Source organism: Dama dama, chromosome 25, assembly GCF_033118175.1.
Source record: "Dama dama isolate Ldn47 chromosome 25, ASM3311817v1, whole genome shotgun sequence".
NCBI classification, from domain to species: Eukaryota; Metazoa; Chordata; class Mammalia; order Artiodactyla; family Cervidae; genus Dama; species Dama dama.
Window position 1 is genome coordinate 64,473,486 of NC_083705.1, and position 27,480 is coordinate 64,500,965.

Below are 27,480 nucleotides of genomic sequence, written 5' to 3' on the forward strand. Positions count from 1 at the left end.
ACGGGGTCGCAAAAAGTTAGACACGAGTTCCTTCTAACAGTAATGACATTTAATGCTGATTCTGAACGCTTAAACTGACCTATGTGTACTGTTAAGTCCTGCAGTCCAGAAGAGTGTTAAATTACTTATAAAACCAGTAACTCAGGTGTTAAATGTGGCCAACAACTAAACCACAGCTGACACACGCTAGGTATGGCATCGAGAGCTCTGATCTGATAGTCAAAATGACCCTGTTCGTCTCCTCACGTCAGCTTGGTCATGAAAGACACCAAGGCTCAATGAGCTTCAAGTCGGTCCAAGGGGCCACGCCAGCGCGCCACAGCTGGGCTCTCTGTCCTGACGAGAACTGTATACTGTTTCAAACTAGTGGCTTCAGTTCTTCCTAAGTAATAAAAATATCAGAAGGAAAGCTAAATGATGGGCTCCTGGGCCGTTCACATGAGTGAAAGGTACTCTTAAAGAGTGTGAAGCGGTACTGTTGTAAATGACAGAGTATCATTACAAAGTGATCTTCTAAAATACCAAGTAGTATTTTGAGGGAAATATCACTGGCTCTAGTTTTTATTTTGGAATACCTCATGTCTCCAAGATAAGACAGGTAACAACTGCCAGTATTTATTTCCCAGTATCTTTCATTCTTTTCAAAAACGAATCAATCTCTTTGATCAAAAATATTCTACATCAACATATATTACAGAAACTTGAGTTATAAAAAATATCTATTTGTATTAACACATTCAGCCCACTTTTGGTAATCAGAACAGCATCACACATTGCTCAACACCACTCAGAATTGCTTTTAGGTGCAACATAATGTGTGGTTCATCAGGGAGACTAAATGCCCATGACCCCTGCTCGAATGGCCCCCCTCTGGGGGTCATCATATCTCTCAATGTGAGCAAGGTGGGCTCCAGCATGGCTATGAAAAAAAGCAGAATCCAGAATCTGCCCATCAAAGACAGTCACAGGGGAGTCAACTTGTGTGCACATGTTGCACACGGCCCTGCTGTTCACTCCAGGGGTGAGGACTGCAGGGGTGTGCAGAGTGCTGGCCGCCCCTGCGACCGCTCCACGGTCAACCAGAGACGCTCCTGAGCTGGGGGCGCCGAGGAGGACCCGGAGACCTGCTGGCAAGCTCCTCAACAGGCCCTCATTCGTGCTGTAAAAAGAGCTTACCTAAACCTGAACTTGAATTTTAAGATAGAGAGGGAAAAAAATCACTTTGTCTTTCTGCCCTTTCGCAGAAGAGTTTCAGTAAACTCACCATGATTATTTTCAAACTTCATAAAAAATCACTTATGAAGCAAAAAATGGCATTATGCGTAATTAGTTGTGTCCTGCTCTTTGCGACCCCATGGACTGTAGCCCACCCGGCTCCTGTCCATGGGGTTCTCCAGGCAGGAACACTGAAGCGGGCTGCCATCTCCTTCTCCTCTCCAGGGGATCTTCCCAACCCAGGGACTGAACCTGTGTCTCCTGCACTGGCAGGCGGATTCCATGCCCTACTGCACCTCCTAGAAAAATGGCATATTCGCCACTAAATATTCAATTACCTGCTTTCACTCGCAAAGCTCCCTGTACGGAGGTGCATCTTCTGACCCGTGGTGGGTCACAGTCAGGGACAGGCAGGTGCCAATCATCCGAGGACCCCTCCCAATCGGGTTAAAATTTAAAATCTTAGAACCAATGAAATATACTAGTATTACTTCAGAAGAATGTGGTCTCTGAACCTCAGAGATCTTAAAAACCAGCTCCACAGATGTCTGTTTATATTATATGTCCCAAGATTTAACTTGGTTGCCAATGTCACAGAAGGTACACAAATGAAAATACTGACAGGGTTAGGAAGCAGAAAAGCCACAGGCTCACAGTTCTTGTTGCTGAACTAATAAAAATAATGATATTATAGCTCATAAAAGCTCCATCTACTAGACATACTCTATGTGTCTGATGTCAACTCCCAGTCTCATGGTGAGGCGGGAGGGGCAGAGTGCCACTTTGGTGGTGGTGATGGTGGTTTAGTCCCTCAGTCGTGTCCGACTCTGTGCGACCCCATGGACTGTAGCCCACCAGGCTCCTCAGTCCACGGGATTTCCCAGGCAAGAATACTGGAGGGGGTTGCCATTCCCTTCTCCAGGGGATCTTCCTGACCCAGGGATCGAACCCAAGCCTCCTACATTGCAGGCAGATTCTTTACCACTGAGCCACCAGGGAAGCCCGAGTCCCACTTCACAGATGGGAAACTCAGTGAAAAGGAAAGGGCAGGAAACCCACTTCCTGCACCTACCAACGTCTGTCTACTAGGCTGTCTACTAGGAGAGTTTTACCATCTCTGTACCTCTGTGTGTCTGGAACCAAAAACCAACAGCTTGTTAAGGATTATCTGTCTATCCAAATGCTCGGTTAGTCCAAAAAAAGACAAAAGAAGTGAAGTTTATGTTCATAACGACACTGAATTATCTTCATTTCTTATTAAAATTGCATCTGCTCTGCATTCCTTCCTCACTGCTACATTTTATTTCTGTAAGGCCCCTATCACCTTCTAAATGATGTACTTTGCACATTCTTTCTCTCTGTCTGTCCCCAGCTAGATCAGAAGCCCCTGTGTTCAATCACTGACATCTTCTACCCTCTTAATTCCTGGTAACAGACTGGTACACAGAAGGGACTCAATAAACATTCAAATGGAGGAACAAATTCTCTTTTTAATATTCCAAACAAACAAAATTAACAGTACCTACTATCAGGTATCTGCAAGTTAAAAATGGAAAGGCCTGATGAACACTCCTACAGAAGCACAAAGGCTAAATGAACTGAGGTTTGTTTTAATATCAGAAAGAAGGCAGGAAAGTTCCTACATAATGATAGCTATGAACATCAGCATGACACCTCCTCTCCTAAACCCAGTGACACTCATTTTCCTCTTATAAAAGGTAACTTCAGGGAACTTGTGACCACAGAAGGAGCAAATTCAGAGTCATCCTTTTTCTTTAAATGAATAAATAAAAAGTCACCTTTTACCCAAGTAGAATAAATTTTTTTCTGTCTTTTTTGTTAATTGAAGTATAGCTGATAATACTGATACAAACTTCCTTTTTAAGAAGGCTTCTTACTGTGAGAAGTATAATGTAAATCTCAATGGACCGACTGTATTTTCCTCTGTGTGGCCCTCATCTGAATTTCTGGTTTCCGATACCACTGAAAATGGTTCTTTACTCCCCTCTGAGGAATAATAACTCACTAACCATGAAAAGCAAACTTTTCCAAAGGAAAGCTCTGAGAAAGTGTGGTTCATGAAGAGAAATTATGACTGCTATTAAGTCTGCTGTCAAAGCTGTCAGAAGGGTGTCCACTGGGCCCCTGCTCAAGGTCACCACGGGGCCAGCCCTGACCTTCACACGCCCACCGCTCGTACCTCGTTCCTGCTGAATCTTGGGAACCAGAAACTTGCTTAAGACAGCCTTGAATGAAGGCTTTAAGGGGACTCTGTACAGTGTATGGGGGCTTCCCAGGTGGCGCTAGTGGTAAAGAAGCCACCTGCTAACGAAGGAAAAGCAAGAGACATGGGTTCGATCCTTGGTCAGGAGATCCCCTGGAGAAGGAAATGGCCACCCCCTCCAGTATCCTTGCCTAGAAAATCCCAAGCACAGAGGAGCCTGGTGGACTACAGTCCAGGGAGTCAGTGTCCAACAAGACTGCCTGAGTCTGACACGACTGAGCACACACGCAGAGTGGACGGAAGGCCTCCAGAGGTGCCTGACCTTCCAGTTGGGTCCCTGTGGCCTCAGACGGTGCTAGAAGCTAGCAAAAATACATACAACTGATGGGAAGTCCTCTTTCCCTTTCCAAGAAATGCAGAATTTTCTGCAAAACTGAGACCAGAACTAAGGTCAGTGGTCACCACACTAACAGCGAAACTCTAGGCAATCAAATCCTATATTCCTGTCAATCCCCAGGTCCAAAGTCAATGTTCACTCTGCCCTGGAAAAGCCACACTGGAAGAGTAACTCATCAACAGACAACTGACGGAATAAACTAGTCTCTGTACTCAGGGCTTCCCTGGTGGCTCAGCTGGTAAAGAATCTGCCCGCAGTGTGGGAGACCTGGGTTTGATCCCTGGGTTGGCAAGATCCCCTGGAGAAGGGAAAGGGTACCCACTCCAGAATTCTGGCCTGGAGAAGTCCATGAACTGTATAGTCCATGGGGTCGCAAAGAATCAGACCCAACTGAGCGACTTTTACTTCTGTACACAGCAGCATTATGAACAACTGTGAAAGGAATGAGGAATCTCTGTTCCATTGCACACTGCTCTCGAGAGTACAAAGCAGAGAAAATGGTGCAGAATAAATTACTGTTTGGTCAGGACGGGGTGGGAGGAGGCAGGGTGGGGGAAGGAGATGAGAATAGATGGATGGATAGGACACATTTAAGAGTATAAGAAATAAACTAAAAACTAAAGAAAACCAAAGCAAAAAAAGGTTATCTATTGGAGAGGAAAGGTACAGGGCAGAGAAGGCAGGGAGAGAAACTAGATTTGAGTACACCTTATTTTTAACTTTTTTAAGTTTTTAACCCTCAAATGATGTGTATACATTTTACTGAATACTGAAGAAATATTAGGTGTTTTTTTATCTTTTTTTAAGGTGAGTCACACACGTTTATTGCGGGTCCCAGGTGGGACAGGGCCCCAGCACGTGCTCCGGTGTGGTCTGGCCGCGCAGCGCGTGCTCACTGTCTGAATGACACCAGCTTCTTCTCGCTGGAGCTGGCGTTGAAGCAGCCCTGCAACGCAGGCAGAAGGCCGCTCAGGCCCCTTCCCGCGCGAGGGGCTTGCCTGCTTCGCGTGTGTGTGCGTGGGCAGGCGTGCCCGACTCTGTGTGACCCCATGGGCTGTAGCCTACCAGGCTCCTCTGTCCATGGGATTCTCAAGGCAAGAATACTGGTGTGGGTTGCCATTTCCTTCTCCTAGGTGCTTGTTTTTTAAGCCTTAAAAATGTAAAGTAAAATCAGATAAGTGATCCTAAGTTTCAGGTTGGGAGGAACCCGACCCACGTGTAGAGGAACTATTTTGTGTGACTTTAAAACACAGGAGTAGGGCTGCTGCACGCTCTTAGCGGCACATATCCTTAGGATGACAAAAACAAAAAAATTACTGAATTGCATCTGGTCTTCATACTAGGGTGATACCATCAGTACTACAATGTAGATAGATAATTAAGTTGATGAGGGTAGGAACTAAGATGTTTAGCATAAGGAAAAGACAAGGAGATATAAAATCAAAGAAAAATAAAATACCTGTAAATCTATATCTGACCTGGAAATGTTAGGACAAAGTCCTGATATTGTTTCTAATTTAGAAAACATACATATACATGCGTGTGTATATAGACACACACACACACACAGAGATATCTGACTCAGAAACAGTGCCCCACCAGAATAGCAAGCTTCCTCAGCACCCTGCACTACGCGCCATGTGAAAGAACCAGGGCACTTTTGAGAAATGGCTGATTGCGGACATGGAGCAGGAAACAGATTTGGTGGGGCCTGAAACATCCTGTCACATCAGCAGAGAGACAAACTCTATCACCACAGTACCTGGATTTCGGAGCCAATCTGAAGAGGCTCCCACTAGTGAAAGGATGAAAAACATTTAACTTCATAAGAAAAAAAAAAAATGTACAATGGAAACATCAGATATATTTAAAACCACGAGCTCAAAATGATACTTAAAAAATCTCAGCACTTTTTTGTGTGTCTGAAATGACTAATGATTTTTTTTTTGCCTGAAAACAAAGGTCAAGAATCAATCACAGATCTTCCTTCCTTTCCTGTATGAACTCAGGGAAACCAAGAAGCTGACAATGGGACATTTCTCTTTATGGAATATCCGAATTGAAACATGAAGAAAAAAGGGTATAGTTAGGATATTGTGTATGAGTGCCAAGTCACTTTAGTCATATTCAACGCTTTGGGACCCCATGGACTGTAGTCTTCTGTCCATGGGATTTCCCAGGCAAGAATACTGGAGTGGTTGCCATTTCTTTCTCCAGGGGGTCTTCTGACTCGGGGATTGAGCCTGTGTCTCCTGCACTGCAGACAGAGTCTACCACTAGTGTCACCTGGGAAGCCCAGTTAGAATATTACCATTTTGCAACCCTAAGAAAGTATTAGCTAAGCAAGAAATATCAATGAATGCTAAATGTCATAAAAGAGAGACACCAGACTCTCTCAATAAAACTCCCAGTAGAACTACCCAACACTACTCATTAAAATGCTTTGTCTATTTCCTACAAAATCTAAGCTAAGTCTAATCAAGCAGCAAGATTCAGCTCTTAGTTCACAGGAAATCCAGGGCAAGGGGAACATGTTAAGTGACCACCCAAGGCTGCAATCAGCAAAATGTAGGGACGTCTACAGGAAAACACTGCTTCTTCACTTAATAAATAAACACAAAGGAGTAAGACAAAAAGAATGAAGAGGAGACGAAGAGCCTCAAGATTAAAAAGATACATCAGACACATCCACCAACTGCAATGTACATCCTAGAAAGACAAATAATGATACAACCATGCAAATATGAATACTGATGAGCTTTTAAAGAGCTATTATTATTAAGGAGTTATTATTCCCTTCTATGTCTATTAATAATAAACAGGGTTTTTTTTTTTTTTTTTAAGTTTTTCAAGGAACATAGATGAAACAAGTTTATTGAAGTGATCCATGGATTCACAGAAATTCATTATACCAGCCTCTCTCCTTACGGATGTTGAAATGTTCCATGATAAAAAGTTAAGGGATTAAAAAACAGTGGAGGCTGCCTGTGAGTTCTTTTAAGACCCAAACCCTAATGACATAGGAACACGCAGAGGTTGATGTTATATATGTATGTAGGCTTGGCCAAAAAGTGCAGCCAGGTGTTTTCATCACAGCTTCTGGAAAAACCGTAACACACTTTTTGGCCAACCCGATATATACATATCCATTAAATGTGCAAACACGCAGGACATTAAATATATGTAATACACTAAGTATGTAAGCTATAAATATACCTACTTATATACATACAATTGGAGAAGGGAATGGTAACCCACTCCAGTACTCTTGCCTAGAGAATCTGTGGACAGAGGAGCCTGGTGGGCTGCTGTCCATAGGGTCACAGAGTCGGACAGGACTGAAGCGACTTGGCAGCAGCAGCAGCACACACACAACACCAAATATAAACTACAGGACGCTTCTTTTACTGCCCCTCCTTCTGACTTCACCAGACGTTAGATGCATCATCTCACCTCATTTAGATCCCCCTCTGAATGGGGAAAACAGTTCTGTGCTATCTCACTTACGTGCAATGAGGACTACTTTTCCAGGTACCTGGAGGGGAGAATAAGGATCAGATATATTCAAGTTCAAGGCATCCATGCTGGTTTCTTAAGAGATCTTGAGCCCACAGGTATCTCACAGAATCTCTGATCCTTTGGCCTGCTTTTTCAAAGCCCTGCTAGTTCACTTAGATTTAATTTACTAAAAGTCATTCACATGGAGAGCTTTTACAAAGTTACCATAATATTAAATACCCTTGATGTGTTTTAAAATGGGTCAGAACAAAAAGTGTATCAGAGGAGTGGTGGAAGAACCTGGGACTGGGAACGGGGCTCTTTGGGGGCCGATGACAGTCTCTTTAGGATTAAGACAGTCAGTGATGATAGTGCCACAACCTGTGAATACACTAAAATCTACTGGACTGTACACTTTTAAAAGGTGGCTTTATGTTATGAAAATTATATCTCAAGAAAAAAAGAATAAACAGGAACAGAGGTAAAAAAATGTTCAGAAGTTTATTCTTTCATTGAAATTTTTCAAAGCAAAAAATTCACCACACAAGTAATCAGCTAGTTTTCAATTTAATGATTTTCATTTTCCCTTCTCCCTTCCTAAACAAGGTAACAGCAGGCTTAAGGCAATCAGCAAGGACCTCATGCTACTTTAACTGGCCAACTCTGATCAGAAACTAGGAATACTACGGTGTGTGTGCTTTGCTAAGTCACTTCAGTCGTGTTAGACTCTCTGCAACCCAATGGGCCGTGTAGCCTGCCAGACTCCTCTCTCTGTTCATGGGACTCTCCAGGCAAGAATACTGGAGTGGGCTGCCATGCATCAAGACAGGCTTTTCCCCTCGCTTTTCACTTATTTTTTCACCAAGTTTTTCCAACAATCTGAAGTACCTTCTTCTTCACAAACTTAGAAAACTAACCTTTGGTAGCCAGTGGGGATGGGATAGTCAGGGAGTTTGAGATGGTCATGCACACACTCTATATTTAAAATGGATAATCAAAAAGGACCTACTGTACAGCCCATGAACTCTGCTCAGGGTCATGTGCCAGCCTGGATGCGGGGGCGTGGGGGCTGATGGAGGAGGGACACGTGTGTGTATGGCTGAGTCTCTTCCCTGCTCGCCTGAAACAATCACAGCATTGCTGATTGGCTATATCTCAATACAAAACAAAGACTTCAAAAAGTTTGGGAAAAAAAAAAAAAGTATCTTCTTCTGGTCATGAACTTCTTACTTTTCTACTAACCTTTCAAAGTCACTTTGAATTAGATTTACTTCAACAAAATCATCAAACCACGTTTAACAGGGCCCAAGAAACACGATGAGACAGAAAGCAAGATAACATTAGCAAAACCACCACAGGAAGCTGCGCCCTAAATATATACCCGTCCCACACGCTTAAGAGGACACACAGAACATATAAAAGCAACTAGCAGTGCTACAAATTTAAAATAAAATGTGTTCAAGAGGAGACATCAGATCAGCAGAGTAGGCCTGTTTGAGAAAGATAAAAACTTATCAAGGGAAACACATCAAGGAAGACTTGTCTAAAAGCACGTGACAATCTACAGATTTATTTGATACTTCCTGCTCAAACACAGCAGAAAACTCCTGCAAACCTCTCTTTTGTAACAAGTGAGTTGGTGCTTGTCATTGTTCAGTCGCTCAGTTGTGTCCGACTCTTTGTGACCCCATGGACTGCAACACACCAGGCTTCCCTGTCCTTCACCATCTCCTGGAGCTTGCTCAAACTCATGTCCATTGAGTCAGTGATGCCATCCAACCATCTCATCCTCTGTTGTCCCCTTCTTCTCCTGCCCTCAATCTTTCCAAGCCTCAGGGTCCTTTCCCAAAGAGTGGGCTCTTCACATCAGGTGGCCAAAGTATTAGAATAAGGTATAATACCCAACGACTGTTCTGTTCAGGTAGGAGGGAGCCTCTGGGCAGAGAGCCCAAAAGCAGACCCTCTACATGCAGAGGAAGGCAGGTGAGTGCCCCAGAGCCTGGGAGACTAGTCCAGAGTCTGTCTTCACACTGCAGGAGGGCCAGGAGCCCCCCAAACCAGGGTCTACTGTTCAGTGGGACACCACTGGCAGGGAATACGAGGGCTTTCCAGGAATTCCAGGACCGGGAAGAGAGGCGGGAATTCGGGACAACTCTAGATCTGGTCACATTCCCACCATCTTTGCTGAAATGACAGACCTTAAAGAATCAGTTCTTTTACTTAACTGACTGGGGAGGGTAGTCAGAGTGGACTGAACGACAGACATGAGCATGTTATAATCACCAATGCTATCTGACCAACGATGTGCCTGCCAGCTAGAAGGAAATGCTTTGGGCACGAAATTCTTAGGCTGATGCCACAAGAAAAAAGCAGTTAAAAATCCACTGAAACGCCAATGCTGTTATGATATGTTGGGTGAGTTAGTTTATAGTTTAGTATTTTGGACTCTGACATTGTATCAAGGTACAAGGAACAATGAAGCAGATTAGAAAGTTAAACTTTACCTGAAAGGTATGCAACTTTTTCCTTTAAAATTGGCAAAACATCCATAGCTTTCATTTCATCGTTTTTTCGAAACCCTGAAAGACAAAAGAGAAAATACAATGACTGGGTTGCTTGAGTGTCATTTAATTTCTGAACCAACCTTATCTCCAATGCCAACACAGCTGCTTTCTTTACACCCATGAAGTTAACTTTTTATTCTATGAAGGTAAGTCTCTGATCTTCCTTTAATGAGGAAGAATAACGTGCAGACCCAGACCCAGAGGCTCCCATACCAAGCAGGCTCTCTCGATCATTTCCAGCTTTAAATAAAGAATCAGTCCCCAAAAGACTAGATGTGAAATCAGTCCAGATTGTTTCACAAATCTTCCCTTGTAATTCCATGATTAACATAAACATTAGCAAATAAAGTAGCAACATTGTTTAAAAAAACAACTATGATTCGTGGCACACTAAATCCTCTAGGGGGAGCTCTAAGCCTCATCCTATCTGCGAATCTGGTTAAAAATAAAAGTGTCAGGGAGGAGAGCAGGGATTGTAAATAGCTGGGGATTGTAAATAGCTGGGGACCGGCCACCGCTCCCTCTAGGCTCTGTCCTTCCAGGTTTTCTGGGCCATGCCTCCCTGGAGGGATGTCACTGGCGAATGTGGCAAGATCGCCTGGTGTCACCTGCCTCACAGGGTGGCCCAGGTCCCTCTTATCACATCAAACCAACTCTCCCCACGCCCCCGCCAACATCGTCGAAGGCCAAGCGGAAATACTCTGGCCAGGAAGCACACAGCAGGCAGTTTAGGACAAGCCAATGTCCATCTAAGCCAAGGGAACCCTGGCACCCCAAACATGTCAGGCCGAAGCTCTCTAGGGTGGCTGCCCACACGGGAGTTTGCAGTCAAGATGTTCACACTTGTAATAACGCCTTGGGATTTTTCTCTTGGAGGTCTCTACAGGCGTCATCCAGGTTCAAGATATTGGCCACTGTCATCAAAGCCAGTGACTGTGGGAGGTTCAAGAGGGAGGGGACATACGTACGCCTAAGGCTGATTCATGTCGACGTACGGCAGAGACCAGCATAATATTGTGGAGCAATTATCCTCCAACTAAAAATAAATAAACTTAAATCTAGTAATAAACTTAAATCTAGTAAGTAAACTTAAACCCAGTAATTGTCATTCGTGGCAGCGCAAGGCAATTTCTTGAAAAAAACTAAAGACTACTGGCCCCAACCCTATTTCCTCTCTGTTTTTGTCAAAACAGTTCAAGGAAAGGATCCAAACTGTGAGTGGGTAATAGCCAATGGAAGGCGCAGACCTGGAAACTGGGGCAAGAAAAAATGCTCCTGGTAAGTGATCAGAGCTTCCATGTCTCATGTGCCTGAGCGGTTCCTACAGACCAGCCCTGCCAGAGATGACACCTGGGAAAACCGCCTGGTCAGGCACAGACAGGAGAGGGGCCAAAAGCAGGAGAGGAAGTCCCCTTCTAAGGACTCGAGGGCAGGGCTGGCCTAGGCCACCTGGAGCTGCTGAAACAAGTCAGGACACGGCTCAGGGCAACCTCGGCAGCTCCCACCACGAGGGGAAACCGTGAGCAGCAGAAGGGGAGCCTCAAAGCATGCAGATAAACTCTGAGCTCCCAGGTTCAGGGCAAGCTCCCTGCAGCCCCGGCCCCCAGACCAGGATAAGGACCAGGACCTGACTCGAGGCTGGAGTCCAGCCTGCTGAAACAAGCACGCAAACAGCAACCACACCGGCCCCTTTGGGAGAAATCGAGCAGGATCTAGTCCCTACAACATATTATTCACAGAAGCAAAGAATGCGTAGATTAGTAACAACCCTGTCCACAGAATACCTATGTAGGAAGCACCCAGTGTAACAGGATGCAACTAGTCGCAAGAGTCCAACCCAACTCAGCGACTAGACAACAAAATCATGGACGTTGAAATGCCCAAGGGCTTAGCACACTACCCAGCTGGCTGAGAAAGGGCTGGCTCGACACAGAACGCAGGCCTCCACATCGCCAGCCTTCTTTGCTTTCCAGTATACCCTGCCTTGCACTGGCAACCCACCAAGCTTTTAAAACAGGGGCTATTTATAAAAGGCAAGACAGGAGCCAAGCGGTCTGCAATTTCATCCTTAAGCTTCCTTCAAAAACCCTTGAATGGACGCAATGTCGTCTGAGGAGTTCATTGCCCATTGTTGGTGGTTCACTGCATGTGTCCACAAAGACTGACAACACCCCAGTTCCAGCTGATATGAATATGGACGGCAGCGGGGGGAGGCAAATACAGAGAGGAATCGGGCACCACGGCAGCCTTCCTGGAGACGAGCTTGTAAGTACCTGCAGGGCAGGGCGCAGGATGGAAAGTTCTGGAGGCTGCACGTGGCACCGAGGTGGCAAGGAGGAGAAGATCAAATGACAGGATGCTCGGAGGGAGCAAGCCGTGGCTGCAGATCCTCACTCACGGGGGGGTTTGAAAAGAGGATCCCCTTCCACCGCCACCAGATAAGAAAACGTTGCTTCCGGCCGTTCCCTCAACAGCCTGTGCCCGCAGGCGCCCTGGCCAGGACAGGGCAGAGCCTTCGGGGAGATGCCACCTCCACGGCTGTCCTGGACTCCACACCACAGCAGCAGACACTGCCTGTCACACAACCCTCAGCAAGAAGGTCCCGATTCCTGGGCAGGGACCCCAGGAGAGGCCGGCGTCCTTGACAATTCCCGCCGACTCGGAGCTACACTATTTATTAACGACCTTGATGGCGTGAACGATGCTAGTTGGAGCTGCCGTGTTTCCAGCCACCCCACCGGAAGATTGTACTGATGGGAAAACAAAGTGAAGGAAACGAAATACCCTTCACCTGCCTTGCCCCACCGCAGGCCACAGACTGGCTCCCGTGGATCCTCAGTGTCTTAAAGTAGCTACTCTAGCCAACCAGTTCCTGAATCGCTTCTCTAGATTAAGGAAGATTCACCGTTTTTCCAGAGGAAGAAAGACACGTGAGTCAATGGCTAAATTGGTGTGGAAATGTGTTTAACTTTTATCATGATATATGCACATGTCCCAACATAGACTAGAAGGTAAATTCTAAATAGTTTCACTGCAATATTTTTGTTGAATATGCCACAGAAAAAGAGATGTTAATGTTATTAAAATTGACAACGAAAACATCTACAACAGAAAAGAGGAAAACAAACAAAAAAAGAGAACCATAAAATTAACCACACAAAGACACTGAGTTTGTGGCTATTATTAGGCGGTCACCTAAGCATTATGTTTAACCCGGTTTCCATTTTTAAAAACAGGCAAAAGACAGAGGCAGCCTGTACACACACTAAAGCCAGATTAAATATATCATGTAACTTTCAATAAAAAGCCGGAAGAACTCAGCCATGAAATGTCCTCAGATCAAAAGGCAGATTCTGTTCCAGGCCCTGAAGAGCTATTTATGAAAATGGAGCACATGACTACAAAAAATTTACAAATACATGGCTTCTGGGCTATTCCAGTGATTCCAGACTACACTACAGATAGGATAACTCCTACTGCCTGGCTTCCTGATACATAAAAGGACCAGGCTGTGGCTCCTAAACTCGTGGAACAGAGGATACACCCAACAACCATGCTGGAAGCACACGTCTGTCCTTCCACACTCTCAGCATTCTGGGGAAAGGACTGGTGGATGCCATCTCAGGGTGACAACCGTGAGACCCCAGACCACACCAGTGCCACAGACCAGGTAACTCAGCACTTTACTTCCAAGGGCCGCCAAACTTCACAGAGAGAATTTCAGGACATCAGTCCTGAATATTCACTGAAAGGACTGATAATGAAGCTGAAACTCCAATCCTCTGGCCACCTCAGGCGAAGAGCTGACTCACTGGAAAAGACCCTGATGCTGGGAAAGATTGAAGGTGGGAGGAGAAGGGGATGACAGAGGATGAGATGGTTGGATGGCAACACCAGCTCGATGGACATGAGTTTGAATAAGCTCCTGGAGTTGATGATGGACTGGCATGCTTCAGTCCATGGGGTCGCAAAGAGTCGGACACGACTGAGTGACTAAACTGAGGAAAGAAAGGGCAAAAAAAAAAAAAGAGAAAAGCAACGTGAGTGGGGAAAATTAACAGAGGTAAATGGCCAAAGTCAGAGGAGGTGTAGTTGTTATACCGTTTCATAAATTACCTACTTTTCCAATTACACAAGCCTATACCAAAGTGTGTGTAGAGAGACTGGACACTTGTTACAATTTAAAGTACATTTTGCTGAGACAGAAAAGCCCACGTGAATTTTAATGAAATGCTACTTCAGGGCATAGTGAAGATGCAGTCAGCCAAAGCTCACCCAGCTCCTTCTTGGTGCAAAGGGTATGTCCCAGGGGAGGCCTAAAAGGCAGGCAACAACTGCTTTCTTAAACCAATTGTGAAAGAAATTTGACCAGAACGTTCATATTACTCTAGATCTTGATGTTTGTTGAATGCTATGGGGGGGGACGCCCTACAAATCTGATTTCATCATTGTGAACGTAATTGTGCGATTAGTGGTTGATGACCTTCTTTCCTCGTTCCTGGTTTCAGTCAACACAAATAACGCCTTTTCCTTCAAGCAATCATATTTGAATATTCAGAGACTGTAACATTTTCATTTAAAAATATCTCAAACCCCACCCTCCAGGTTCAGCATGATGTGACTTGCCAAAATTGATTCTGCTATCACCTTTCAGATTGCTGTTTGGCTCAGTAGTCTGCTGATTTGTGGTTTATTTCAATCCCCCACCCTCCCAAATTATCCACATTCCCTAAAGTGACTCGCATTATGCTACCCATCAGGAGGACCACTTTCCCCCTCTCTTCCTCTAAATCCACCTGCTAGCCAGAGGACACGTCTGTTTTGTTCCCTGCTGTTTCCCAGATGTTAGGCACAGGATGGTCAATGACCATGGGTTGACTGGATGAATGAATGAGCGGATGAATAAACTAACAGAACAACATACTTCTCCAGCTTCTTGCCCCTGAAGCCCCCACACACGCCCCCCAATGTCCCTGAGCACTTTCTGTTTCAGGTTTGTAAACTATTAAGCTCAGTGTTGCTCAGATGGCCTATAGTATGACTTACACTTCTAACAAGGAAAAGGAACCTCTGGGTCCTAAGAGTAAACATTCCACAAGTTATTCAACAATGGAAAATCTTTTAGTTGTATCAATGGTCTGAAACTCAAACTATCTAATCCCCCACTGGACGAATCAACTTATTTTTTACCCCTCCACTCTGCAAGGAGGTACTGCATTGTTACTGTGAACAAATGCCTTTTGAAGCGAGTCACTGCTGACCAGAATACTCACACGCTTGGTCACTTCCTTGGTATCAGATTTTTTAAAAACAACAAACAGAAAAGGAAGAGCCACCCGCCTCCCCCATGTGTTGTATTTTTTTAAATTAAAAAGAAAGCACCACAGAAATATTTTTACAATGAGCAAAAAGCTTTTATGCCGCACATCATCCCAACAAAATTTTTTACATAGCTGGTTTAAAAAGAAATTAAGATGAAGCAAATCAAATGAGTTTAAAAAGGAATACAATTTTTAAAAGTCTAAACCAAAACACAGGTTAGTATTTTCCCTCCATATTTCTCCTGGGACTACTGACATATACTAGTCATTTGAAATTTTACCTAATCCTCCAACTACATGAGTCAATTTTTTAATAAGTAAAAACCGTGTTAGAAAAAACACTGCCATTTCTTCCCCATTTGAGCTGTAACCAAGGAACTGGCACCTTGCTCTGAACCTCACCTCCTTCACTGGGATTTGTCCCTAAAACACAAGGCAAACCGCGCTGCTCATCCTTTTTCAGAGGTCGCATTTGCCTGTCAGCTGTTCCACTTTAGTATTTACTAAGTGGGAAACCTGAAAGTGGGGGACGACTGCAAAGATCCCCATCCTTCTAAAAACACAGCTTGTAGCAGCAAAAAAAAAAAAAAAAAAAGTGTTAATAAAGCAGCATCTTGAAAGAACAAAGAAAAGCAACATGCAGCAGTAAGCTGGAGGGTTCCTATTAGTACAGAGTCTTGGTGATGACTACCGAATTTTACTCATTACTTTATTTAGGGGAGAGCCGCGCGCGCACGCACCCCAGAGCACAAAGAGCCCGGTGATACATCGCTGCATCAGCGGCCGCGCGCACGCGCAGACGGAGGTGACGTCACCCTTTCCAGACAGGCCGTCCGCAGTTCGGAGTCCGGACCTTTCTCCGCAGTGCCTGCAGGATTAGTCACGGATCACGGGGAGCGGCGCCGCGCGGGGCACGCGGTTTGCGCTATCAGGGGTTTTGGCCCGGCAAGCACTGAGATCAGTGTTGCGTAGGAAGGAAGCATTTTCTCTAAGCCTGCATCCTCTCTGAACATGTTAAAGGCAGAGGGGAAGAGACAAGGCTGTAAATCAAATGTGTACGTGTCTTTTTTACTAATATATAAAAAATCAAAACAGTGCAAGGCTTATATTATTTTTCCATATATCTGTAAGTGCAGTCCACACACACAAGATCATTACGAGGGTCGGACACGACTTAGCAACTGAACAGCAACAAGAGATTGCATATAACCTGAAGTATTTATACCAAGAATAGGGACATGTTCACAGGCCACCACACAGGAATATGGATGGGTTTCATACTGCAGCATTATAATTTTTACTTATAACCTTTACGGTTATAATAACTGTCAGACTCACTGATTTATTCCTTCACATAATTTTAGAAGCAATAGCCTGTAACATCATACTGCAAGAGAGGTTTGATTGATTTGAGGCCGTTAAGAATGTTTCAACTTAAAAGAACTCTGACTTTTAATGTCTTGAGCACAAAATATAGAAAAACAAAACTAACCACACAACAAAAGAAACCATAACAATATTTTGACTATTACACATACTTTACTGTAATGAAAACATCTGTACAATTTTTAACATTTGATTATTTAATTACATGGTAACTGTGTTAGAGGTTAATTTAAAAGCATAACTAATAAGCCAATGAAAGGAAATATTCCAACAGTCAAAATAGGAAGAAGAGTACTAAAAAAGGGGGAGGAGGGCTTGGGGGAGTTCTGCAGTCTCATCAATCAAAAAAGAACCATGTGCCCAGATGTGCCATTCATCCTTGCATCCCCAGGGGCCAGCACAGGGCCAAGCGCAGAGAAACCTTATCCTCATGTCTGTCTAATGCCAAGAGAAAGAGCACGTCTGTCTGTGTTTATGCTGGTACTGCTGGAGAGGCCTCTGGGGGAAGCTCACCCAGGTTGTTATCTTGGGACCTATCACTCATGCTAAACTACATTTACATTTACACACACACACACACACACACACACACACACACACACACTTGCATACATACAGCTCTGTGTGCTGACAGACATTAAGTAAGATTTGCTTTACATAAGGAGCCACCTCTCAGGAAAGCTGTTTAAAAAGTTAATTTGCAGCCAACAAGTAACAGTGATACGATACAACTGGATCAAATCAACCAAGGCTGACTGCTAAAACGCAACTTCTTTAATCATTACAGCAAACAATCCCTAAGTGGTAGGTAGCACCCTAACCCTCTACCAAATAAAAAATTCTAATACCCATGTATATTTTTTTTAATGCATACCACAATCAAATTCTGTAAAAGGCTTTGGAAAATAAAGCTATAACTCTACTCTTTCCCTTAAACATCTTTTTGATTATTACCTACAAAAAGGCTCTCAATTACAGAGAAGTGGTATAAATGGGTGGTATTAAAACTCCTCTTGGTATGCAGATTTGCTCTGATCTGGGGTGACGTGAACATTCAGCATAATCTAGGGTCCTTTTGTTGAACTCAGTGTGTTTGGCAAAGCAACATGAGTAGTCAGCCTGTACAGTGAGAGACACACAAGTGTGGAAAAATGTGGCCAGAGGAAATCAGAATCAGAGATGTCGTATAAGATGTACGATTTATGGGGAGAGATGGTTGTGGTCGGTCTTGGCTGGAACAAAGAGGGGTCATGAACCAAGTGGGCAGGTGCCTGGGATACAGTCTTCTCCTCCAAATATCTAACCCCGAACTCACGCACATCCTCCCAGACCTGCTCCCCACGGTGTGGGTCCCAGCACAGTACAGGGCCCCACAAACCACCCACCACACGACTTAACCAGGAACCCGGGCTCGCCTGGCCCCCGTCCTCTCCTGCCCTCCTGCACACTCAGGAGTACTGTGTCCACTGGCCAGCATGCCTCGTATGTGTGCCTCCAACAGCCTCCTGATGGATGCTCATGACTCCCTGGGATTCATTCTGGCACCCTCCCCCTGAATGCACATCTCCCAATTCAACTCCCCTAAAATTCACCAGGGGCTACTGTGAAATGAAAATATCTCCTGCCATATTAATAAACAAGACCTGTCACCGCCATCGGCGATTTCTGGCCTCCAAATGTGAACGAGGGTTCCCCAAACTGTGATCTAGCAGACGCCGCCAGCCCCCACGGTGACTGCTGAGGAGATGGGAGAAGGCAAGCAGCAAGGTGAATGAGGAAACAGGACTGGCCCCAGAGGTGAGGTACATGCGAAAGGAACGAATTCAGTGAGTCCACAGGCTTGCATCTTCCCATACATAGAGTGCTATAAATTCCTTAACCTGATACCTGATCTTTGATGTTCAGACTGCCTGCTCCCTTTGCTGCAAACTTGCACAAAGCCTGACTACCCATCCCTGTCTCCTTAGGGCAGTTTTCTCAGAGTTACCTTCTCCCAGGCTCAGAGTCCTAAACATTCCCACCAAAATAAAATAACTTTTCACTTTCAGGTTGTGACTGTATTTTTTAGTCGACACCTCCAATCAAGTCCCAACTCTGAGATGTGACACAGAGGTCAAGACCTGACGTCCACTTACCCTGCAGCCTCACTATTCCTCGCCCCCATTCAGGACCCTCTCCCCACCTGCAGTGAACACAAGCCTTTGCTCACAGCTGAACTTACACACTGCTCCCCTATCAGCCAGAAACACCCCGCAACGCGCACACACACACACACCCTTCACCCTCCCATCTCCTCCTCAAAGACTCAGACCAGACCTGCCCCATTTGTGAAGCCTTGGGGAGCCCCTCAGTGCTGGATAAGACCCCCATCCTGCACCCCCACAGCCCTCCAAACCCTTCAGGTGTCATCTATCACTAACAGTAACATCCCGGCACACCTGGAGTACGTCACCCAGGACAACCTGCCTCGCTCCCAACCAGGAGCATCAAGAGTACAGAACAAATAATAAGCCAAGCCCCAGCTTTGCAGCCAGTCTGCAAATCTAGGTTAGACAAATGGACTTAATCCTCAATCCATGAACCAAGACTTGGGTTTAAATTTAGGTTTATTCCTGCCTCTCTTCACAAAGAAGGCTCCAGCCTTCTTTCCGTGAACCCTAAAATGCTAAGGTCCTGCTTCTGAATACTTCCTGCAGCTCAGATGGCATGAGAACAGGTAGAAGGCAGCGAGGATGCAGAGGCCACAACCATCCCTGTGGATCTTCCTCCCAGCTCCTCAGGTTCAGCAGCAAACACTTATCAATCCCTTCTGTCTTCAAGACACTATGGTGACTAGCTTTCCATCCGTGGGAAAGAGGTAAACCAAGGTTGAATATCTTAATAAGCTACCAATTAATTTGAGTGTCCAGTTGTTGTTCAGTTGCTAAGTCGTGTCCGACTCTTTGCAACCCCATGGACTGCAGCACTCTAGGCTTGCCTGTCCTTCACTATCTCCCAGAGTTTGCTCAAACTCAGGTCCACTGAGTTGGTGATGCCATCCAACCATCTCATCCTCGGTCACCCCCTTCTCCTCTTGCCCCCAATCTTTCCCAGCACCAGGGTCTTTTCCAACGAGTTGGCTTTTTGCATCAGATGGCCAAAGGACTGGAAGTTCAGCTTCAGCATCAGTCCTTCCAATTCAGGGTTGACTGCCTTTGGGACTGACTAGTTTGATCTCTGTGCTGTCCAAGGGCCAGTGTCCAGTGACTGCATCTAAATGAAAATACTATACAGATCTTCCTCAACTTACAATGGGGCTATAACCAGATAAACCCATCATAAAAATCAGAAGTTTATTATGCTGAAGATGCATTTAATACACCTAACCTACTGAATACCATAACTTAGGCAAGAACACCGTACATGTGCTCAGAACATTTATATTAGCTGAAAGTTGGGCAAAATCATCTAATACAAATTTTATTTTATAATGAAGTATTGAATGTCTCTTGTAATTTATTGAATACTGTATTGAAAGTTAAAAAAAAAAAAAAAAAAAGAAAAACCAGAGTGGCTGTCTTGGGTACAGAGTGGCTTTAAGTGTATTGGTTGTTTACCCTCATGAACGGGCAGCTGTCTGGGAGCTGCGGGTCCCAGCCACTGCCCAGCATGCCCAGGGAGTGCCTACCATACAAGGCTGGCCCTGAAAGATCAACGTTCAACATTACAAGTACAGTTTCCATTGAATGTGTATGGTTTTCACACCATCGTAAAGTGAAAAAAATCTCAAGTTAAACCATTGTAAGTCAGCAACCAGCTATATTCAGAGACATTAAATCACACACACACACACAATCCAAGTTTCTGCTAAAGCACTCAGCAAAGTTAAGAAACAGCATGTTCCACATACACTACTGGGCTTCCCTGGTAGCTCAGTGGTAAAGAATCTGCCTGCCAACGCAGGAGACGTGGGTCCAATCCCTGGGGTCGGGAAGATCCCCTGGAGAAAGAAAGGGCAACCTATTCCAGTATTCTTGCCTGAGAAATCCCGTGGACAGGGCAGCCTGGCGGGCTACAGTCCATGGGGTCACAAAGAGTCAGACACAACTTAGTGACTAAACAACAACAAGAAATACACATGACCATGTGTCAAACAGACAGCGAGTGGGAATCTGTGCAGGGAGCTCAGCGTGGCGCTCTGCAATGACCTAAAAAGGATGGAGTTGGGGGAAGGAGGCTTAAGAGGGTGGGGGTGTGTGTACACTGATGGCTGACTCATGCTGTTGTACAGCAAAAACCAACAAAACACTGTAAAGCAATTCTCCTCCAGTTGAAAGAAAAAGAGGAGACAGTATGTCCTTTTTTGCCTCAAAATTCCTCATTAATTCATTTACCCTTAGTAACACATCACATACGGTAAACGCCACAAGGAAATGAAATTTTTAACTGAAAAGTTACTTCCATTTGGATCTAATTTCAACATATATTCACTAGAAAAATATGTCTTCAAGGAAGATCAAAGAATTTGGCAGAACTTTCTACCAAAAAGCAGAAAGCTCTACTTCTACAGGCCTCAGATGAAGCTTACAATTATGTTTGTCATCACTTGGCTTTCATAAAGGAATTTATACAAGGTGTTCTCAAAAGCCCTAGAGATGCTCCCCCTAAATGACATGTTTCTGATTTTAAGAAGCTTATCATCTAAAACAAATAAAACAAAATAAAACACATATTAGACCAAGCAGTAGCCTTGACAGTGCGAACATAACAAGCAGTGTCTGATGGGCAAATAAATACGCCTTGCAAGTACAGGTACTGTTATTTTTAAGAGATGTAGACGCTATTGTTATTAACTACACAAATCCATCTAAAATTATGACTTTTGTCAATGAAATTTTATATCCATCACTGCCACTAAAGCTAAGTCCGTGACAGAAAACAGGGCTCCTGGAGGGAAGTTTAAGGGGGAGGGGACATATGGATACCTATGGCTGATTCATGTTGATGTATGGCAGAAACCAACACAATATTGTAAAGCAATTATCCTCCAAATACAAATAAATAAATTTAAATTAAAAAAATTAAAAGGGTGGAAACCCCTGCTGTAGGGATTAAAACCACAAAGCATAAATAATGTTATAACATGTGAAGAGAGGAATACAATGATCCCTTTCATCATCAGAAGCCCACTTGATGGTTTACATACAGGCGCTTGGCCCCAGTTATTCAGTGAATCTATTCTGCTTTGACAATTTTCTTCATCAGTTTCCTGACGTTATCGGAAATAACATTATCTGAGACACCATGGGACACACCTGCTGCCTGAGGACACCCATGGGAGCGAGTTAAGTCCTATCCTTGGGGTGTTTACTGACCAGTGCAGGACAGGAAGCCTGAAGCAGGGTTAGACACCCAGGTGGTGCAACGCCCTCCCGCTAAGCAAGGATACCTCAAAAATAAATAAAAGTGGTGTCTGTGGCCGGTTTGCTTTCTTTCAGGCTGAATTCCAAATGCAACTTACAGTTAAGTTGGAAGCTTTCTTGCAGATCTTTCCACTTGGCATAATAAGACGTGACTGCTCAACAGGGTATTTTAGATAGTTTGAGTTTCAGTCCTGAGGCCACACTGCTGGGTGGTGGCTTCCAGGGAGAAGGGCAAGTCTAACAAAGGTCCATCTAGTCAAAGCTACGGTTTTTCCAGTAGTCATGTATGGATGTGAGAGTTGGACTATAAAGAAAGCTGAGTGCTGAAGAACTGATGCTTCTGAACTGTGGTGCTGGAAAAGACTCTCGAGAGTCCCTTGGACTGCAAGATCAAACCAGTCCATCCTGAAGGAGATCAGTCCTGGGTGTTCATTGGAAGGACTGATGTTGAAGCTGAAACTCCAATACTTTGGCCACCTGGTGCAAAGAACTGACTCATTTGAAAAGACCCCGATGCTGGGAAAGATTGAGGGCGGGAGGAGAAGGGGATGACAGAGGATGAGGTGGCTGGATGGCATCACCGACTCGATGGACATGAGTTTGAGTAAACTCCGGGAGTTGGTGATGGACAGGGAGGCCTGGCGTGCTGCAGCTCATGGGGTTGCAGAGTTGGACACGACTGAGCAACTGAACTGAATTGACTGAACTCTGGTTAGGGCAACCTAACCTTTGGGACTCACTGGCTTTTAAGGTGAAAGTAACATTTTTCATTCAGGTACTGGTGTCCTGCCTTACCTTCATTTGCAAGCAGGAAAAATAAATTCTAATAAGTAGGACCTATTATTAACCTTCCTACTGAATTCCTAGTAAGAAATTTAAGAAACTACAAAGAGAGTTGAAAAAAGTAATGCATCTGGCTAATGGGGGAAAAAAAGACAAAGAAATTAAATTCAATTCTCTAACCGCCTCTCCCTCCCACCTCCTTCACCTCAAATTCCCTCTGCATACCCAGGAAAGTATGTTTTATAAATTCTGCTTAAAATATGTTTATTAAGCCACATAAATTCAGATATACTGATGGCAAAACAAATTTTGACATAAAAAAATGGATTTAATGTGGACTGACTTATCTCTCACTTGGGATTCTCATGTATATTCATTGAGAAAAGGAAAAAAAAGATGCAAATTCCCAAGGGAAGGAGAAGAGATGTGCCCCTGTGGGACAGAATCGCTGCTGGAGACCCCGGGAACTGGAGGAGGTACCAGCCCACGCCTGGCAGCATCTCTGCCCTGGATTCACTCTGGGCTCAGAAGTGGCGCCAGCAAGGCTGAGGAGTGCTCCAGCGGGGGCTTCGACCCTCACAAACGGGGAGGACGCTCCAACTGCGGGACCCCAACGCTATCATCCCACCTGGGCCCCCACTGATACTCTGGGGGCTGAGACCACAGGACAGGCATCCTGGGCCCGTGCGGGGAGCAGGAGCAGCCGCCCGCGAGCCATAGACTTCTTCCTGCTTGCTGTGGGGTCTGCAATAAGAAACTGAGGGAGGGGGAGGGAGGACTGGATGGGGGAGGAGGCGCTGGAGTGGGGGAGGGCAAGCTCTCAGGAAAGCTGAATTCCTTAGACTTGCCCGGCGGCACCGATCAGAGAGGGCTAAGACCCAAAGCTTTAAGCCACGCAGGCTGGGGAACCTGTTTTCCTTTCTCTGATTCCCTAATTGCTCCAGCCCTGGTGGCAAGGAAACGAGACAGTATCTCTCTACTGGGAAGCCCAGGGAACATTTTTTCCCAATTAGTATAGAAATGCAAATGCAAGTACAGAAATGCAAACAGACAGGCAGGAAGGACATTTACATGTAGGTGTGTGGGACTCCCTCATCCACCAGCCCATGCCTGCAACTGCAGGGCCTTCCCCGGAGGAGGCACTGGGACACCTGCTGCTTGGACCGCCCAGGTTACAGATGACTTTCCTTCCCAGGGAGAGATGGCACAGACCTGACAGGTGAGCAGGGAGTTCAGAGGGGGGATGTAAAAGCTACAGGCCACCACCCCCTCCCCAGTGTTAAACAATGGTGGACAGCAGATGACATCGACGCTGCCAAGACTGCAAAGGAAACTTTCTGTCGAGGGACTACCGTGTCCAGTGAGGAGGAGTCGGGGCTGGAACCTGGCTGACCATGGAGGCACCTGTGTCTATGAAACGGGATGGATGAGAATCCAAACGATACTACCCAGCGGGCTAACGGCACCTAGAATGCCAAGTGCTACGACCACTGACGTCCAAGGAAACAGCTTATCCTCAGATGAACTGGTTTGCTAAGTGCTTTTAAATGATGGATTTGGGTAAACTGGGCCCATTTACCTTCAATCACTGCATTCTATAAGGGGATGCATCATGGGCAGTCATTGTTGAAACCCACCAAAAAAAAAAAACTTACTTTTTAAAATCAGCAATTCACCTTGGCAATTCCTGTCTCCTGAACACACACGCATGAGATGGACTATAAATAATTTAAGGAACTATAAGGCAATAAGTGAGTGAGTGAAGTCGCTCAGTCGTGTCTGACTCTTTGCGATCCCATGGACTGTAGCCTACCAGGCTCCTCTGTCCATGGAATTTTCCAGGCAAGAATACTGTAGGGGGTTGCCATTTCCTTCTCCAGGGGATCTTCCTGACCCAGGGATTGAACCCAGGTCTCCTGCATTGTAGGCAGACGCTTTACCGTCTGAGCCACCTGGGAAGCCCTCTCTTCTGCCTTAGAGTATGCAGCTACCCTGATCCCTTGGTCACACTCCACCCACCCCAGGGGCACTCGGCTTACACCAGAGCTGTCTCGGGGTCCCGCTCAGCCTGTCCTGTGAAAGGGGGCAAATCAGAATACAATTAGAAGTGAAAACAGATGAGCCTGAAAGGCACAAGAAAGGAACCAACTTTCTGAAAAAGATCGCCTACTCTCAGGAAAATGGTTACGATCGACATTTTAACAACTAAAAAAGTGCTCCTTTTCCAACCCTCTATTGCCAGCATTTGGTCCCCTGGAGTAAGATACCTTTCCGGGCTTCACAGGGGGAGTAGGAGGGACTGCAGGGTGTCGCTGGCTGGGGACACCAAGGCTGGGGGCTGCTGGCATGCCCTGGCTTGGGGTGTCGCTGGCTGGGGACACCAAGGCTGGGGGCTGCTGGCATGACCTGGCTTGGGGTGTCGCTGGCTGGGGACACCAAGGCTGGGGGCTGCTGGCATGCCCTGGCTTGGGGTGTCGCTGGCTGGGGACACCAAGGCTGGGGGCTGCTGGCATGACCTGGCTTGGCGCCACAGGGTAAGAGGGCGCCTGGCTCCCACGTCTGTGCCCCCCACTTGCATGTGTCCTACCCCCCAGGAAAATCTGAAACCAACAGGAGGAGGTCACTCCCTACCCCCTGCAAAGGCCAGAAGGCACAGACAGTGCTTTGTAGACTCGTCTTCTACCTTCGGTCTCTCATTTTAATCCACAGTCACCTCTCACTTTAACAGATGAACAGGAACAAATAGGACTTTTCCCTAGACACGTGGTTAAGTCCCTGCAATGAACAGCACCAAAATTGCTGGCCTTCGTGTGTACACTGTCCCAGGCTGTCCAGTCGCTCTGTCGTGTCCGACTCTTTGCAATCCCATGGACTACAGCTCGCCAGGCTTCCCTGTCCATCACCATCTCCCAGAGCTTGCTCAAAATCGTGTCCATCGAGTCGTTGGTGCCATCCAACCATCTCGTCCTCTGTCGTCCCCTTCTCCTCCTGCCCACCTGGTAAAGGCAAACTCATTCAAAAATAAGTTTTTTAAGTGATGAAAAAGCCACACTAAGTTTGCCTTCTTTGTTCCTTGTGAAAGCAAGCCCAGATGGTTATGTGGAAGCTCACAGTATGACATCAGCCAACTCTCCACCTCGAAACCTCAAAGCAGGAGGAGCGGTGGGTGCTATTATAGGAAATAACTTCTAAGAGCCCTGATGGCTTTAAATATTCAATTATTCACTGTATGGTAAGACAAAAAGGGTTTTAAATCAATTTTTCTAATTCTTTCAACTACGAAAATGAAAGCCCAGGTAAAAATAGGCCCCAGACTCAGAAGAGGATGTCCACCCAGCTAATCTGTATGAAAGTGTGTATGCGTGTTACTGGTATATGTTTGAAATTGGCATCCCATTTAGGAACCAGAAACTGCCAATTCCTTAGAGGCATTCCCCATGCCGTGGTCTGACGGTGCCCACCTCCTGTCTCCAGACATACCACTACGCTGGCTCTCAGGATTCCCTAGCTTTTCTTTAGAGTTCTGCCATTTATGAATCTACGGCTACACGATGGATCGCTCCACTGGCCTGTCTCCAGGCTTCATATGAGTGCAGTCATACTACGCGCGTTCTCTGCGACCTGATCAGCCTGGACGGCTCCTCTGCGTCCACCTGTGCGCAGAGCTCTGCTTAGCGCTTGGCTCCGTGACTCGGGTTCACGGACACTTGCCCTGTCTTCCCGTTTTGCTCTTATAAACGACACTGCCTGAGCAGCCGTGTCCACGTGTCTCCCAGGACACACTTCCAGAGCATCTGTGGGCCGAGGGACAGGCTAGGGGAGGAACTGCTGGGGTCAGAGGTTGCGAGGTGATGCCAAACGTGTTCCCTAATGGCTGGACGCTACAGCCTCACTGAAGCGGGCACTGTCAGATAAGCCTCTGTATTTTTGTTAAAGAGGCAACCGTTTGGTACTTTTCACCAAAATGAGTTGAACCAGGAAACAAAAACAGGCATGCTACCGGACAAGAGACTAGCCTGAAATTATTTTTAGGTTCCAATCTCTCTGGGCTAACAGAACAGTAGACCAGGGTTTTCACATTTTGTTCTGAAAGTTTGAGCCCGCAAGAACAGGATATTCCAGATGTTTCCTTTTCTATTTCTATCTCAACTGAATTCCCCTCATAGTTCCTCCTATTTAAGATTCCTTAAGAGGATTTGCCAAAAAGGAACTGCGGCGGAGACCTGCACACGAACTCCGGTCTCTAACCACCAGACGGCCAGGCCATTCCAACACTCACCAAGTCCGCCGTTGCTGGATTTCAGGAGTCGAGTTTCTCACAGAAATAGGCTTACAGGGTGGTCTTAGGGTCTCACAGGTTCCCACAAAAGCCTATTTAATACATGAGAACCCATTTGTGCCACTGGTGTGGGCTGGAGCATGAATGGGGGACAGCGAGGGAGAGAAGGCCAGAAACAGCCCACCCTGCCTCCCCCAGGGAGGACGCGCCAGGCAGAGGCACAAAGGGGCCCCCGCCTGGACTCCCATTTGCTGGGTCCCCCCTCTCCCCTCCACGCTCCTGTCCTGGGCATTTTTGCTGGACCGCAAGGCCCAGACCCACCCACCAGACCTCAGTCACAGTCCTCAAAGTCCTCAAAGACCCCTTTACATCATAAAAACCACAGAGAGGGGTGGAAGGGAGGCTCAAGAG

At 45.8% G+C, this 27,480-nt stretch overlaps 1 protein-coding gene across 2 annotated transcripts in view; it reads right to left on the reverse strand.

The window, feature by feature from the left end:
• The window catches only part of TRIO (trio Rho guanine nucleotide exchange factor), a 353,621-nt gene that overhangs the window by 220,553 nt on the left and 105,588 nt on the right, over positions 1–27,480 (reverse strand). For both annotated transcript variants that reach the window (XM_061129325.1, XM_061129326.1), the window contains exon 2: positions 9,839–9,913. In XM_061129325.1, coding sequence (XP_060985308.1) covers positions 9,839–9,913 — 75 coding nt within the window. The remainder of the gene's footprint in view (positions 1–9,838; positions 9,914–27,480) is intronic.